This window comes from Phascolarctos cinereus, unplaced genomic scaffold (genome assembly GCF_003287225.1).
Source record: "Phascolarctos cinereus isolate Bilbo 61053 unplaced genomic scaffold, phaCin_HiC Scaffold_5;HRSCAF=322, whole genome shotgun sequence".
NCBI lineage: Eukaryota > Metazoa > Chordata > Mammalia > Diprotodontia > Phascolarctidae > Phascolarctos > Phascolarctos cinereus.
In genome coordinates, this window is record NW_027555958.1 from 103507633 (window position 1) to 103525309 (window position 17677).

At 36.1% G+C, this 17677-nt stretch overlaps 1 protein-coding gene across 2 annotated transcripts in view; it reads right to left on the bottom strand.

The window, feature by feature from the left end:
* Nucleotides 1-9726: 9726 nt before the first annotated feature.
* The window catches only part of PCMT1 (protein-L-isoaspartate (D-aspartate) O-methyltransferase), a 40794-nt gene continuing 32843 nt past the window's right edge, over nt 9727-17677 (bottom strand). Inside the window, exons 8-9 of one of the 2 annotated variants that reach the window (XM_020986595.2) lie at nt 16103-16272; nt 9727-10561 (exon numbers count right to left, since the gene is read on the bottom strand). In XM_020986595.2, the coding sequence (XP_020842254.1) occupies nt 10549-10561; nt 16103-16272 (183 nt within the window). In that variant the 3' untranslated portion in view covers nt 9727-10548. Of the gene's footprint in view, nt 10562-16055; nt 16273-17677 lie in introns of both variants that reach the window. The other variant, XM_020986596.2, reaches the window with a different exon arrangement.

The following is a 17677-nucleotide window of genomic DNA, read 5'->3' on the forward strand; positions in this document are numbered from 1 at the left end:
GGGGGCAGGTAATGTTTTGCTTATGTCTTTGTATTCCTTGTGCCTGGCATAGTATCGGGCACATAGTAGGCATTTAATAAATGCTTGTTGATTAACTGATTTGTTTGGTGCTTTAAAACTTAGAGCAATTTATGTAGTGGCCCTGCTGTCATCATAACTGACTGACCAACTGATAGCATTGAGCATGGGATCACCTAGCAGAGTCTAAAATTATGCTTTGGGTTCATAATTTCAATTTTTAAAAAATTCTCATTTTTCAGAGCAAAATTTATTTCATATTTTGGTTTATGTACTTGGCTGCATTGATCATTTATGTTCATTTTCTACAAATTTCACATCACTTGAATTTTGGTTCCAAAACTGGTCCTTATTAGCTTACGGATAAGGGAAGGTGGTTGGGAATTACTGTTCCAAAACTGGAGGGAATTGTTGGTTGGTTTTGGTTTTGTTTCGGGTTTTTTAAATTTTTAGTTAATTCTTATTTTTGCAAACTTGCTGTTTAAACAATAATGTTGTTGATTCAGTCTTGGTCCCAGGCCCATGAATGAAGGCCCCATTCTTCCTGGAACACTACCCTATTATATTCTAGAGAATATTCTAAAGATAAAATGAACATTTTAAATTACAGTAGTAATTTTCCTACACAGTCAATGTTGAGTTTGTTTGGAGGAGCAAGTAAAACCAGATGCTTAGAGATGAGCATTACCTCCTCTCACTGAGATTTAGACCTCTGTCTTTACTATCAGACTGGAAATTGTAGAATATCACAACCTCCAAAGAATCAGAATTTTGGACTACCAAAGGACAACTGAGAAACTCATAGTGGGCATAGATTGCAGTATATTACCAATAATGAAGTATAGTCAAAAAAAAGTGTAAAATATATCACCGGTTAAATATAGATGGGTCCTAATATATATAGTATCCCCTATGGAGCCACTCCCCAAACCGGACAATAGCCTGCATTGGTTGGCATCCCCATAGGGCCACTGCTACTATTCTCATGCTTATAGTAGTAACCTTGAGGTGCTGGATTTATAAATCCCCATCAAGGTAATCCCCATCAACAATCAGACAGACATAATTAGCTTTTAGAAAAGGTATTTGCCAAACAGGTATGCAATGAACAGTTAATACAAAATATTATCTCCCCAAACCTGGGGTGTCCTCTCTCACAAATTCACACAATGTTCATGGAAAGAATGAGCTAAAGTTTAAAGTATAATGGTAGTGAGATACACATGTAGAGAACATATGTGGTAAAGGGGATACCTCCCAACTCATGGCCCAGAAGTCCTTTTCTTTCCTTAAATATTGCTCTCTTTGAGGCTTCAAAGCTCAGTGCTTTTCTAGCATCCATAGCTCTCCACCATGGAGGGTCCTGCTCCTAAAGCTGCTGCTGTCCTAGAGTTATTGTCTGTTGGCATCCATTAAAGGTGTTCCCTTTGTCATTGGCCAATGATGGGCACTTCAGCTTCTATCACCAGTGGAACCTCTGGATCTTCTGAACTCACAAGATTTCTACCCGGACATGTCTACCTATAGGCTGCTGCTCAGGGAAGCAAACATCAAAGGGATTGGGATGACCATGTAATGACTGCCATTGGCTAGTTTGGGAGACAGGGAAGTTACCATTACCCCCACCCAACTCAGTGGGAGTAGGGAAGCCAGCTTAAAGTAGTACTGCTACTCCAGCCACAAAGTAAAGAAAGCACGTAGAGATGAAGCACTAACACTTTTTGTATAATTACTCAGTTCCAACTTAGCCACCTTTTCCCTCATCACACAGTATAGCCCCTTAGTCACTCATGGCTGGAAACACGCTTACCAGAAGCTTCCACATTGTCACTTGTGCTAAATCCAACCCCATCCTCCCCAGTGGGCCAGTCCCTTCATGCTACCTGTTAAAAATAAGGGTTAACAAATGGATAAACTGTTTGCTGCACTGTTACCCACATCCTATGAAGAGACTTAGAAGGAGGGCTCCCGTGTTGGGTGGACCACATCAGAACACTTGTGGGAGGACATAGACAACCTTCATCCAAAGATAAGAAGGCATGGATAATTTGAGATCTGTACAGCTGGAAGAAATATCTATAACGGTGAGATCACAGATCCACTGAAATATCTGCTAAGAACAGTGGTCAAATATGTTTCAACTCACAAGTTCTGCATCTATTTTTTTTCTCCTTGTGTGTATTGCCAATCAATCAACAAACAAGCTTTTTTGTTGTTGGGTGGTTTTTTTATTTGTTTTTTGTTTTTAGGCAATTGGGGTTAAGTGACTTGCCCAGAGTCACACAGCTAGTTAAGGGTTATGTGCCTGAGGTCACATTTGAACTCAAGTCCTCCTGACTGCAAGTCCAGAGCTCTATCCACTGTGCCACCTCGCGGCCCCTAGAAGCTTATGTTTTAACAGGGGAGATAGTATGAAAATATATGCATATGCACAATAAACATACATGTAAGAACACATATGTGTTACATGCCTGTATGTATGTATATGCATATGTAGGTACACATACACATACAGCTTTGGATAATAGGAAAGAAGGTAAAAAATAAAATGCATCTCATCTGAAAACTGTCTTACACTATGCCTCAAAATTGAGAAGCTAATGAAGGGCAGTTCTGGGTGGTACAGTGGGTAGAATTGAGATCAGGAAGACCTAAGATGCTCACCAGCTGTGTGACTGTGGGTTAATCATTTAACATCTCTCATTTGCAGTTTTCTCAGCTATAAAATGGAAATAATAATGTCACCTACCTCACAAGGTTGTGAGTATTAAAATGAGATAACATGTGAAAAGCATTTTGCAAGCCTTAAAGCCCTATATAAATGCTACCTTCTCACAATATAACTGTAAGCTAATTTTTGTTTAAAAAATGGCAACAGCTTTAGTTCTGTGAAATTGCTTGGGCCAATTAGGATCGATGCAATAACCAACCATGATTCCAGGGGACCAAAGATGATGCAGGCTACCTGCCTCCTGACAGGGAGGTAAAGGACTCAAGATGTGGAATAAGACATACATTTGGGGCATCGCCAATGTGGAAACTTGCTTTGCTTGAGTGTACATATTTGTTATATGAGTTTTGGTGGGTTTTTTGTTTTTGTTTTTTTCAGTTGGGGAGGGAGAAAGGGGAGAAAAAAATAACTGCTTGTTAATTTTTAAAATTAAATATTAAAAAAATGCTTAGGCCTAAATTTTAAGTAGAAGTATAAGGACCCTTAAAAGCACCATTGTTTTTTGTCATTTCAGTGAGGTTAAGATAAAAAACAGGCCCTTCTCCATCTAAATCCTACACTATTGTTGACTAAATTAAGCACTTCCTTGAGTAAACAGTTGATAATAGGCTAAATGGGATAACTACAGCAGTGGTCTCCACACTTTTTCATGTACCCCTACTGGTTAAAAATATCTTTGAGCATGTATCTCCAATATGTGATTATTTACCTATGTATAAATTACATGCATTGTATATTATAAAACTTATAGGAAATATAGAAAATCTCAAAGGATGAGATAATATTTGATCCTAGAATCAGTAAAGAACCAGTGAAGGTTTTCAGTAGGGGACTGACATTGCCAAAACTTGCTTTAGGACAGGGATGGGGAACCTGCGGCCTCGAGTTCTGTGAAGCTTGGATTCAGTCAAAGGGCCACACTTGAGGACATAGAGGGCCACATGTGGCCTCGAGGCCTCAGGTTCACTACCCCTACTTTAGGATATTCCTTCTCATTCCTATGTTTTAGGAAAATTACTTAGGGTGATATATGAAGGACTGACTGGAGAGGGTAAGAGACTTGCAGGTCAAAGATCAACTAGGAAGCTATTGCCATTGTCCAGGTGAAAGATAATGAAAGCTTGAATTTGGCACTAACTTTTTGAGTACAGAGAAGGGAACATATATGAGAGATGTGAAGGTAAAATCAATAAAAAGAAAGTAAGTAGTCTAAATTACCCCTAGTTAGTGCCTAGAAATGGTACTCTAACTATAATAAGGGAAGTTCAGAAGAGGAATGGGTTTGGGAAGAAAAATAACATAATCAAACCTGTAGTCCATCATATAATATATCCATGAGCCTTTGTCCATCACTTTGTCAGACTAACTCTGTCCCACCTAAAATGAAAAGACGCCAGTTAGTACTCTAACCCACTGGTCATCGCCCCAACATTGTAGCCATGAGGTGATCTGTGAGGCAGCATGTGGAAGCAGAATTTTCCCAATGGCACTCCAGCACCTGCTTCAGGGAGCCCTGAAACCAGAGCTTGGGAGTTTGCCTAGCAGAAAGACAGGGAACAGGTAGAGACTGTTGCAAGATAAAAGTAGGTAGAGTTATGTTGGAGACAGGCCCTGTAATTGACCAACACAGAGAAGGTTGGATGGCACCCATCTTCTCACCTTCTGATTGGTTGATCATGTCTATTCACAGCTCCCCTGGAGTAATGCCTCCCGGGCCTCACTTTGGAGACCTCTGAAGTAAAGAACTGTATATAGTCAACAGAGATTTAGATTAAATAAAAATAATTCAGTAATTTAATTTAACTATTTGCTATTAAGACTACTGGAGACTAAAGAACTCAGCCTTCCCCAATTAACTGCTCAGACATAAATATATAGTGACCAAAGATGCTGATCCCTGACTACCAGAAATAAACCATCATCACAGTTTGGAAATCACCTAATAGTTTGGCTTCAGAAGCACTTGAGAAGTGGCCAGGCCTGCTTTGTGAGGGCAGCCTAATCTTGTGAACTACTTCCTGATTCTTAAATGTAGCCAAGATCCTGGGAGGGGGGAAATATCAATCCTTAATAGCAACAATCAAGGCAGACATTTCCTTCTGAATGCCCCCATTAAGAACTTTGAAGTAAAAAGAAAATGTCATCTTTCTGAAAGAACTAGTAAGTTATCACTGAGAAAACATTAGGAGAAATAAATCAATGTGTAATACCTCAACAGCAACTCGAGATCCAGTCGAGACTTAATCAGCCATCAAGTTCATTTTCTTCACTAGGTCTATCCAAGGATGCTTGACAATTTGTGTAAAATGTGTTCATTTACAATTGGCTTTTATTTTTAAAACACCAAAAATTCATGAGGTTTTTTTTTTTAAAATTCAATTCAATCTGGACCAAGTTTCTGTTGATTTCATTTACAATTCTAATAGCCATTCAACATGCCATCATTATAAAACATAACATGCTGACTGAATTTTCCATTTTTTGCTAAAATAAATCTGAAATAGGCATACATTGCTGCAACAAAATTCCTATGTTCTTTTTCGATTTCTTTTCTCTCAATAGCAGACTCAGAAGTTGTTACTTTGCTGTTATTACCACTATTAAATGACTTACTGGTTTTTAGAATTTATTAAAGAATTATCCAAAGATTGGTTGGGAGGTAATGAAGATGCATAACATTTTTAGATTTTAGTAATCTTTGTCTTTTTTATTTTCTTTTTCCAGACATGTCTGCTTTTGCCAATAATAATGGTAATTTTTTTTATATGTAGGTGATAGGTATGCATTTTGAATTACATGGGACTAGACCTGTGATTTCATCTCATAGGGAACTTTGAAACAATTCTCTCCATGACTGCAGATTAGTAACTCATCTTTAATGTATGATCTTAGAAGTTTGCCTAGAGGCTCTTAAGAGGTTAACTGACACATAGCTAATAACTTAATAACTAACAGAACTTAAACATGGTCTTTCCAGTTCTAAGGCTAGCCTTCTAGCCACAAAATTGGATGCTTCTTCAGCATTAGTAGTGTGAGTCAATTTTTTTTCAAATGTGTCATCCCAGAATTATACAACAGAAGCATTTTAGAACCCATCTTAAATAACCAGCTTATACTTTAATTACCTATGTGGGCAAATAACTAAGAATTCAAAGAGTATTATGGTCTTGTAGGAGTCATTAGCAATGAAAACCCCCAAATGGCCATGAATACTAAGCATAAGAAATAGGACTACACCTGGAGCATTCTGTTCAGTTCTTGGCACCATATTTTTAGACATAGCTGGAAAACATGCAGTGGATGGTGACCAAGATGTTGATACTAATGGAAAATGAACCTGATCATCTTATCTAACTCTGTCCCACCCAAAATGAAAAGAGGGGAGTTAAGGATCTTACCCACTGGTTATCGCCCCAACATTGCAACCATAAGGTGATCAATACATCAAGATTCAGCTGAAGAACCTAAGGAAGTTTAGTCTGGAGAAAAAAAGACTAAAAGGAAAATGGATAGCTGTGTTGCAGTACAGTTTTGTCAACTGAAAGAGAAATTTGATTTGTCATATCTAGAGGCCATGGGAGTAGCAGACGGATTTTGGAGGTGTATATTTAGACAATGTCAGGGGAAAAAAACGAGTTATCCCAAAGATGAATGGGCTACCTCAGAAATGGTGTAGTAGGTTCCCCCCTCAGTAGGGGTCTTAAAGCAAAGCCTGAACCACCAGTGTTGATGATGTTGGTATAAGGTTCCTTGGTCAGGTCCACGTTCAATTCAGCAAGCATTTATTTAGATGACAGATTCATGGAACAGTGATAGAACAGAACACAGATGCTCTGATTCTAAATGCAGTGGTCTTTCTTCTACACTACCCTGCCCAGATGGCTTCTGAGGTATCTTGAGCTATTAAATTCTGGGATTCTGGTCTCAAATCAGGATTTTATTCTGTATAATTAGTCAGTCAATAAGCATTTGTTAAGTCCTTACTTAAGTGAGATGCACAAATTCAGAGACAATTCCACTCTAAATGCTCACATGTACTATTTGTGCCTGACCTATTTGTGGTAGAGCCTTCTGAGTTCATATTGGTCTGATCAGCCACAAGTGGACACACTATACCTTGACCCCAACATAGTGATGTCATTTTAGTCCTCTGAGAACAAAGGACAACAATCAACCTTAGCACTACGCTAAGTGCTGGGTATATAAAGAAAAGCAAAAACAGCTCACGCCCTTAAAGAGTTCAAAAATCTAATACATACCACAAAAGTATAATAGTTACATTTTGTGACAAATTCTTAAAGTCTCTTAAAATCCACATTACCTGGATTGAGAATCAGGATATATTTGACGTTTTTTTATTGTTGATCTCTATGCCCTATAAGACAAATACTACCTGAAAATAAGCTATTAATGGGGAAGAAATTGAGTCAAATTTGTACAGGCTTCTTATCTTTCATTCTACCATATGTACAATAAACGAATACAACCTTCAACACAAACAGCCGTCAAACATAGTTGGTATTCCACAAATGATTTGGACAAAGGAACACAGGTGGGAGGAAAATTAATTTCCTTCTCTGTCCAGGGAACCTTCTTCATTTTCAGCTAAAGCCCCACCTTCTTACAAAAGCTTTCCCAATCATCCTTAATCTTAGTGCCTTCCATTACCCAATTACCCTGGATAGATATTGTTTCTACATAGTTGCTTGCATGTTGTTTCCCCCATTAGACAGTGAGCTCCTTGAGAGGCTTTTTGCCTTTCTTTGTTCCCAGAACTAAGCATAGTGCCTGATTGAGGGGGAGGGGGGGTTAGTTCACTTGTGTTCCTCTAAAACCTGTTTTTCTGAAGTTATTCAAAACATAGTAGTCCAACCTAAGTCTTTTTCAAAATTTAGCTCACAAAAGAAGAAAAACTCAGTGCTCTGTTTCACAAATAAATACAATGTCCCATTACTCATTGGCAGTTGACACATGCCATTTGGCACTAACTTTTTTTAAATTTTTATTTATTTTTAATTTATGGAATATGACAAGTATTTCCATAATGGAGTTTAATACAAAAAAAAAAATTGACTGCACAGGAAACTACAAATCCATTATATATAACTTGCTATCCTTTTAAAATATATAATAAAGTTATCATGTACATTTTTTTTTCTTCCACTCCACCCTTGAGATGGCTACCATTAGACAAAAATATGTATATGTATATGTATATGTATATATATATATGTATATGTAAAATCATTCTGTACATACCTGTATTTATCAGTTCTTTCTCTGGATGCAAATATCTTCCTTCATATGTCCTTTTTGGTTAATTTGGTATTAATAGTAGTCAAAATAACTTAATTTTTAAAATGTGTCATTTTCCCACAAAGATTACGAGTCTCTTAGGGACAAGGACTATGTCTCACACCTTTTTGTATTTATAATACAGCACCTTTGCATGCAAGATGTACTCAATAAAGTCTTATCAAAGTTGATGGGTAATTAAAATTGGATTTGTATGACTCTGTCAACTTCTGCATTTGCCTTTATGACACTTGATATCTCAAAGGCCCTGAGCGCTGGGTTGAGAAGTGAGAGGTAGGGGTGGTGGAGAGGTCTAGTAGAGGATACTAAAGAATCAAAAAATCTAATGAGATCTTAGAGATTCTTAACTTGTGAATTTGGCTTTCTAATATTTCAATATAATTGTTTTTCTTTATGATTCTATGCATTTAAAAATATTATTCTGAGTAGGAGTCCATAGCATTAAAAAGATTAAGGACAGAAAGCTGGAAAATGAGATTACCTGCCTCAAGAAGCCCAATGTCTGTCAGAGTTCCACATTACTGGCCTGCATGGCATAAGGCAGGTAGATAGAGTTCATCCTATTGTTTCTGGGTTTAAAGTACCTTTGTTTCTGCAACTCAGATTTTTTAAAGGCCCTATTCTAAAATGTATAAAACTACGACATTTGAATAAAATTACAGTAAAGTCTTACTCCTTCCTGGAAATCTACTTTTAAAATTAACATATTGTTAAACTTGTTCCTAATGGAGGTATAAATTTGCTACAAATGGAATTCTTTCCTAAATCACAAATACTCTCCTTAAAGACAATCACCTAAGTACCTCATATGCCATAAAAATATGATACTTATGCTAGTAACCTAGTAGAGCAGAAATAATATGGGATCTCGAGTCAGAGGACCCAAGTTCAAATCCAGCCTCTGTGACTTACCTACATGACCAACATGGTTGTCATAACCTCTCTAGATTATTTTCCTAACTTTAAAATAGGGGTTTGGACTAAATGGTCTCAAAAATCACTTCCAGATCTAGCTACACAATGCTATTTCTTTGGGGTGTTTTTTAGAATTTTACAAAGCACTACTAAAATATTTATAAACTTCTAGTGCCCTTTTGAAGGTAACAGCATTTGAAAACACCACATCAAGGAAGGGAATTGCGAAGTGTGTGGTTCCCATTAACTGGGGAGAGGTTGAACAAATATATGAAGGTGATGGAATACTATTGTGCTAAGAAGTGATGAACGGGATGATTACAGAAAAACCTGGGAAGACTAGAATGAAATGAAGCCAAATGGAGTAGGCAGAATCAGGAGAACAATTTATATAGTAACAGCAATATTATAATCAACTTTTGAAAGGCTTAGTGATTCTGATCAATTCACTGACCAAGCACAATTCCTAAGGACACATGATGAAACATGTCACCACTTTCAGATAAAGAGCTGATGGACTGAGTCCAGAGTACAGACTGAAACACTTTCTTTTCCTTTTTTTTTAGGGGGGTGGGAGAGGGGAAGGAAAGGATATGGCAAATTTGGCAATTTGTTTCACATGACTACACATATTTATAATGGGTTTTGTTTTTCTTGTCTTCTCAATGGGCGAGGAGGGATAGGGAGGCTGCGAGAGAATTCAGAACTGAAAACAAAACAAAACAAAAAACACAACCCACCACCAATTGTGTTTTTGCTTTTAACTTTATTTGGCAAAGCAACACTGCATAAACTGTTCAGTAACTAGGACACAGCTTACACAGCATGTTAAATTCATATACATTATCAGCAGTGAATTACAAACAGGAAAAACAATACTGAGCTACAAGTCTCTGGTCATTTCAAAAGAGGATCAAGGAGAAACTATGTCAGTTATGTCCAATCTGAACAGCCAAGTGTATAAGAGATAATCACCTCTCATCTCTTGAAGTTCCATATGTACAAATGCCTAGTTTTAAAGGTAACAAAGCAGCTGATTGATTGTATCTACTACATGCTATTCTATGACACCACGTCAAAAGCTTTAAAAAGGAAGCTCATCTCTATTTTCTTAATAGCATCTAACAGACATTTGAATACAGAAAACCTGATGTTGTGAATAGTGTCATTAGATGCACAGAAGCAACCTGATCAATGAATATACTGGAGCTGAATTAAGGACCCGAGAAGAGAAAAAAATGATCACCCCGCCCAGTCAGTATCGGAATTCACAAGCTATGTTTTTCATGATTTGTAGAAATCCCCTTCTTTAAATAGATGAACATAAAATGCAGGCATGTTAAAAGAAACAATGCACAAATGTGTACTCTGCCTCCTTCTCTACCAGATTGGTTCTGTGCTTCTTTAAAAGAACTGGAAACCCCACAAAACCACGCATTTTCATGCTGATTATAACAGTGTGACAAAGTCTGAAACAAGTTGTGATGCTGTTGGTTTTCAAAAAGCTCTTAGAACTGGAGATGAGCGATCCACTGTAATATTATATTCGGGTCAAGTTGATGTAACTTTTACAATTCATCCCTGCAGGGGATAAAAAAAAAGACATAAAGAGTTACTAATCCCAAAGTGTATGGCCTTCTCATATTTTAGGTGCTGTTACTAACAGATAGATATACACCAGTTCCCAAGTGTAGCAAAATGGTTAAAAAAAAAAAAAGATAAGGAAGCCCATATGCCTTAACTTCATTCAAGCCAAAGCAGAATGAATGTGAGCCGTCTCAAACATCTTTCCTGCTAGAGTGAAATGTGAAACTCAAGCGGCCTTAGTCCTTTGACTTTTATTATAATGTGGTAACTTTGTACCACCAAGACCATGAACTGAGAAACAATGTGACCTTTACCATAGATTTTAATCTTCCCAATGACTTTTACTCTAAAGGTGTTAACTTGTATAATTAGAACTCAATTAGCCTTTGGTCTTTGTTTAAAGTCCATAAAATAAGACTTCTTTCCAAACTAAAGGTTTAATTAGGTTTTAGTTTATAGGGTCCTGTGGCCAATGCTGAATGGGTCTTCTAAACCCAGACTGTTTTGGAGGATCTGAATCAACTGTACATACAATATACCTGTCAGCTTATTTCATAAAACTGCTTTATCAGCTCCAAAAGAAACCACTCGTTCAGCCTGGTACAGCACTGTGCCTCAGAAACTGCCAGTGAGAGGAAGGAAGGAACAAAAAATGCAATCTAAAATGGAACTATCAGAAGAGCCTCTCTGTAACAGCTTTATATCTGACGGAGAGCCAAGTGACCAGAATACTAAGGTTATTATTATTTTTGATGTTTAAATAGAGGAGATAGTTTTTATTCAGGTAGGTTTATTCTATGTGATGATTGTAAAATAATAGATCAGCTGCCTCAATTTTTAAAAAATTTCTTAAATAATGACGGAAAATATTTAAATGGAAAAAATGTTTTTCTCTTATACATAATTTTATTTTGTCTTGAAGTAAGGTACTAATTATCTGCTCCATAAAAAATATCAGTTCCAATTTCTATGGTTAACAATATTCCATTTTTAATGCCAGAAGCACAAGGTATTTTAATTAAAAGAACTGATTATCATGATAAATAGCTCATTCAGCATGCATGTAAACATGCAAAAATAATTAAACTTCAAAGGATGTATTTGCAAATGCAAGGTGACAGTCATAACATGCTAGACACATGCAAAAGAAAAATCTGAAAATATTCACATTAAGATACAAGAACAAATGTTAAATTTTTTAGATTACATTCACCAATATTCAAGCAAATTATACAGCTAAAATGCTTGTCTATTACACTAAAACATAAAAAACAAATTCATCCCAACAGTTACTTTGAAAAAGTTAAGCAAATTTTAACTAGATATTAAAGGGCATTTATAACCACTGAAAATGTTTCAATACCTACAAAGTAAATTTGGTAAAATAATACATCCAATAGCCTCTATTTTAAAAATAAATTGGTATCAACTCTCATTCTAAAACATCTCAATACTAAAATAAAGAGTTCTATAGAACTAGGTAGCAGGTTTTATTGTGGTATTTGTCACTTTTATTTGGCTGCTATATAATCCCCTTACAGTGATTTTTGGACAAATTTCTTGATATATTGGCAGATACGCTTATACGCATAGTTTTTAATTTCTTCTTTTTTAATATTTTAAAGTATTTTCTAAAATTTAAAATTTTTTTTAAATCTTCACAAATGTAAACTATATCAGGTTAATTATTGTACTTTGCATCTTTATGGGGCCTTTAAAAGTCCAAAAAAATAGAACATTCAGCATTAAATGGTTTCTATCAAGGAAAAATAAAATATAAATGCCCCTTAACCAGAAAGTCATGGTAAAATTAATGCATGTATTCTCTGGGATTCAATCAATTCTTCCAGTTGAAACAATATCTACTCAGGATCCACTCTTTGCAAAACACTGGATGATGCATTACAAGGAAATCAAAAAGAAGCAGAAGGCATTTCTAAACTCAGAATAACAACAAAGGGAATAACTGCTCTCCAGTTCGTCAACGACTTTTGTCTATTAACTGCTGGGTACGGGGGCAAGAGAGTAGAGGTTTAAAAGAAACTGTCTGCACTCTATGAATTTCTAATTCAGAGGTAGATCACCATGATGCACTCCTTAATTTTCCAACCCAGACACAGGTCTATATAATTAACAAAACACCAATTTCTGCTTAGCATGGTGTTTTATTTTAAATCTTAGTTGGAGAAAAATGTAACTAAGGCTAAACGGGTGAAGAATTCTCAACTAGAAAGCTTCCAAATTTGGCATTCCTTAATGAACCAAAAATCCAGGGGGCATTTTTCAACATACAGAGCTTGAATCCATGTGCTTTTTTACCTTCTGTTTTTTCACTATATCTGTATTCCCTACTTAGGCATGAGAATTTTCCTTGATTTTGGCCTCCCAATAAAGTTACTAAAACGTAAAATTATTTTCCAGATTATCAAGATAATAACTTACATTTATATAGCACTTTACAATTAAAGTCCTTAACATACATTCTCATTTAATACAAACAATCCAGTGAAGTTGGTAGAGAAGGAAATAAACATTCCCCAAGTAGAAGCTCCTATTATCATCCTCATTTTACAGGTGAAGAAAACAAGGCAGAGGATAAGTGACTTGCCCAGGGTCCCACAACTAGTGTCTGTCTGAGGCTGAATTTGAACTCAAATCTTCCTAATTCCAGATCCAAGCACTCTATCCACAGAGCCACCAGCTGTACTATAGGTAGAGATGTGAATAAGCACCTATTATGTGCAAGGCACTGTGCTAAGTAAGTACTATACAGATATTATCTCTCATTATTAGGTTATTGTGGCTACTGGGAAACAGGTTTCCAGATAGAGAAACGTAAGGTCATCATGCTAAATTAGTGGAGGCCTAGGACTCAAATTAAAGCATGTTAACAACAAAGTACTTATATATAGAAAATTTGAAAAGAGGGAATGCAAATGACTCCAGCCTGAGAAGAATTTTAAAAGGTAGATATAGATAACCTGGAGAAGAAAATGCTAAATGACTAAATAAATCAAGGACACTAAAGCCACCAAAGGGCTGTTATTATTAACCCTTTTCAATCTCCAAGAAAGTACAAGAGCTTCATCAAAACCACAGATGTTGGGTAATCATAACCAATCTTGGCCTCACAGAAAAGGATATGCACCTCTCCCTCCCTTTGTTGGAGGGTTGGAGGACCATGGGTGCAGAATGGTGTGTACACATGTTGTCAGACACCATCCTCGCATTGGTGCTGCTTAACTGTTTTTCTTGGTTATAAATAGGGAATTCACTCACTAGGTCAGTGGGAAGAGAGAGAATACAAATATATAGAAATGGTTGTGATGTTTAAAAAAAAAAAGGAGCACTTTTTTTAAAGTCCATGAAATTTAAACCCGATGAAAAGTTAAAAAAAATTTCATAGGGAAGGCTGTTAATACACTAAAGTCCAAAAGAGGGGGTTAACAAGCAGTCTTTCTTCAAACTATCTTTTTAAAACAGGGCAAATCCTTATCTGACAAGGATGGTTCAAACGTGGCTCTGCCTGAAGAGAGACAGCAGGGGAAAAAAAAACAACCAGATGACCTATCTAGGTTTGTTCCAGACCTAGATTTTAAAAGAAAGCATGGGCTTTTGGACACAAATATAGACAACAAATTCACTGTTCTCAATACTTCTGAAGTATTTTATTTTGTAGTATTACCCCCTCAAAAATACAAACTAAAAAAGAAAACCTTTTTTTTTTGCTTAACCCACAGAATTCAATTTGTAGGTTTAATTTCATCTTTGTAATATACTCTAAATTCAAAATTTATATTTAAACTGTATTGTATCTTGATCTACAACTTTGGTTTCAAGAAAACACACTTAAAATGAACTATAATTCTTTAAAAATTATTCCCAAAAATATGTTTAACATAATTGTACATATATATAACCTATATCATATTGCTTGCTGTCTTGGGGAGGGGAAAGGGAAAAGAGGGAGAGAGAAGAATTTGGGAATTCAAAATTTTATAAAATTGAATGCTGAAAACTATCTTTATACATAACTAGAAAAAATAAAACACAAATAAAATAAAACAAAACACACAGGGAACTGAAAAATTTTTTAAAAATTATTCCCAAGAGATACAGAAAAGTTTCCATAGCAAGCAAACATACTCTAACTCCTGAAGTTTGGGGCCTTTTAAAATAATAAAAGCTAAGAAAAGATACTAAAAAACATATAAAATATTTAGCAATTACTATGACATTGTATAATTTTGTTATAATCCAGTACTTTCCTTTTACTTAAATCCTTTAAAATTGGTTTAGTTTGAAAGTCTTCAAAATCATACTCTTTTTAAAAAATTGTAGTGTCATTTTTAAATTCTAGACAGCGAAGTATTAATTGTACAAGTTTCCCCAAGAAAAAAAACTGAAAACTGTTTTCACAACTAATGAATATCAAAATTCTACTCATTATCAAGTTTCAGTGATTTGATGAGGGCAATATTTGCATATTTTAGTTCTTACTGAACTCTACATCTACAGTATATATGCACTAGGACCAAATGAAACTGCTGACAGGCTCATTTGTAGGGTTACGTGATCCATTACTCTTAGTACAACTGTCAACTACAGCAGGGCTACTGTGAAAGTGGTATTCTTTTCAGGCCTGGCATTAGTTTGGGCTGTAGTTCAAGACAAGCTTATTCTAACCACAAGCCAGTGAAGAAACTGAAGCAGTTCATGGTGGGCCCATACCAGAACTACAAACTCTGGACACAGAGAAGGATGAACTGAAGCTCATTTCTATCCTTGACTTTTTTACAGATTTTGTAATTGGAGATTCAGCACTGACTCAATCTAAAATGACGGCTTGCTCTAAGTCAGAAGCCCTGGGCAGCAGGGCTGAGAGGACAGAGAGCTGGGTGAGGATCAAGTGGCCTGTACTCTGAGCCTGGGATCATGGACAAATCATCTCACCTCTCAGAAACTCCATTCTTTATCTGTAAAGTGGAGGAAGTCAAATTTATATGACCTACTTCTCAGGGTTGTTCTGAAGAATGTACAATGCAAACATTAAAACACTATATAAACATGTAGTTACTGTTATTAAAATGATAATCATTTTATTTACTGATCTTTAAAACATAGTTTACTATCAAAACCAAAATAACCTAGACACAAACTTGATAAAACCTATGATATTTGATACCAAAGCTCAACCATCCTTGTGCTTGACTCCACTATCTCATTTAACTGAACTCCAAGGGAAATACAGTATTCTCTAAAAGACAACTGCAGAAATCCCACTATGCCACTACATTACTCCCCAACTTTCCAAAACTATGAGGTAAACAAAAGAAGTGCAGACCATGCAATGATTTTTCTCCATTTTTAATGTAACAAATTCATGATGTCATAACGAAGAGGACCACTTTTCAAAGCATGGAGTAACAGAAAGGGTGACCGAAAGTAGCCCTTGTAGTCTAACTGCTTAAAATCCACACCCTTTCACCTTGTACGTGTGGAAGAAGAAAGAGTGGAATTGATAATCACTTCCACCTGGACCACTGCTTCTCTTTATCTGTTAAAGGCACGTATATCACCCCCATCAGAGGCTTCATTTTGACGCTGCCATCTTGTAGTTTGTCATACTGTTCCAGCATCTGGTTTCCACCTGCAGGACCAACTGGTAAAATCAATCTTCCACCAGGCTTCAACTGATCTATTAGCTAAAATAAAGTAAAAATAAAAACATCAGTTATCTATTTTGATATTAACAATCACCTTTTTAGAGCTATCCAGCTACTATACCCGTAAGCACATCACACAAACAACCTACAGAGGTTTTTTGTTGTTGTTGTTGTTTTTCAAACTATCCTTTTTTTAAACACTAGGGATTTAAGATAAATGGCTGTCAAGTATACCAACCAATACCCTTTAGACAAAAGCTAAATATCTTGTCATAAACCACAAAACTACACGTCTATGAATCTCTGGGCAATGTGCAAGCACTGGGTAGCTCATTTGAAGTACTCTGAGCTTTTAAGTATCTGCAGCTGACAGCTCTGGGGCCCCAAGATATATGGATATAGACAGAAAAGGTTGTTTAAATATAAAACTGAAGCTGCCACAGAAATTCTAGGCCCCAAACTATAATCTTCTAGAAAACTAGACACCCAACAGAGTCTGACCATATCAGAAAGGGGCAAGACAAAGAAAGACTGAGACTGTCCTAGTCTAAATTCTGCCCTTCTCCCCATTTTTACTGAAGGAAAACTTCTGAAAAGGCCAGGAAAATTTGGCAGAAAGTAAATTTAGAAGAGGAGTTTTTTTAACCTTTTATGTCATGGATGCCTTTGGCAGTTTGGTAAAGACTACAAACCCCCTTTCTCATAATAATGTTTTTAAATGTATAAAACACAATACCTAGGATTATAACAGTAACTAATTACGTAGAAATGCAGTTGTCAAATTTTAAAACAGACCCCAAGTTCAGAACACCTATTTTATACTAATTTTTTATATAATGTGCCTCAAATTCCAAAGGGATAAACTATCTAAATATGAAACATCATATTAAAAATAATATGGAAGATCATATATTTTACAAGTATGATCAGAAGGAAAACATAAAACCAGATAAGAAATAATGGATATTGTAAAAGAACAGACAATGGCAGCCTGGCCTAACAGACAGAGTCTGGCCTTGGGGTCACAAAGAGCTGGGTGACTGTGCAACCACTGGCACTTCACATAACGATGCTTCAGGCCACTCTCTAACAGGACCAGTTGTAAACAAGTTGCAATTTGTACCAATGGACAGTTTCTTCCCTGGGATTAAATCTGGATTAAATCAAATTCTGGCACAGCCATGCTGCCCCCCCCCAAAAAAAACCAACTTTTTGGTTGTGTGTTTACACAAAATCTATGCAGCCAAAATAAAAAAGTTAAGGATTAGGAGAAAAAAATCTTTGCATTAAACATCCAGTAAAAAGCCTGACATCTAAGTTCTACAGAGAATGAACACATGCATGACTAAGTCATTCTCCAATAGTAGAGTCATCAAAGGACATGAACAGTTTTCAAATTCTGTCAATCACCATATGAAAAAAATACTTTAAAAGTCTTTAGTCA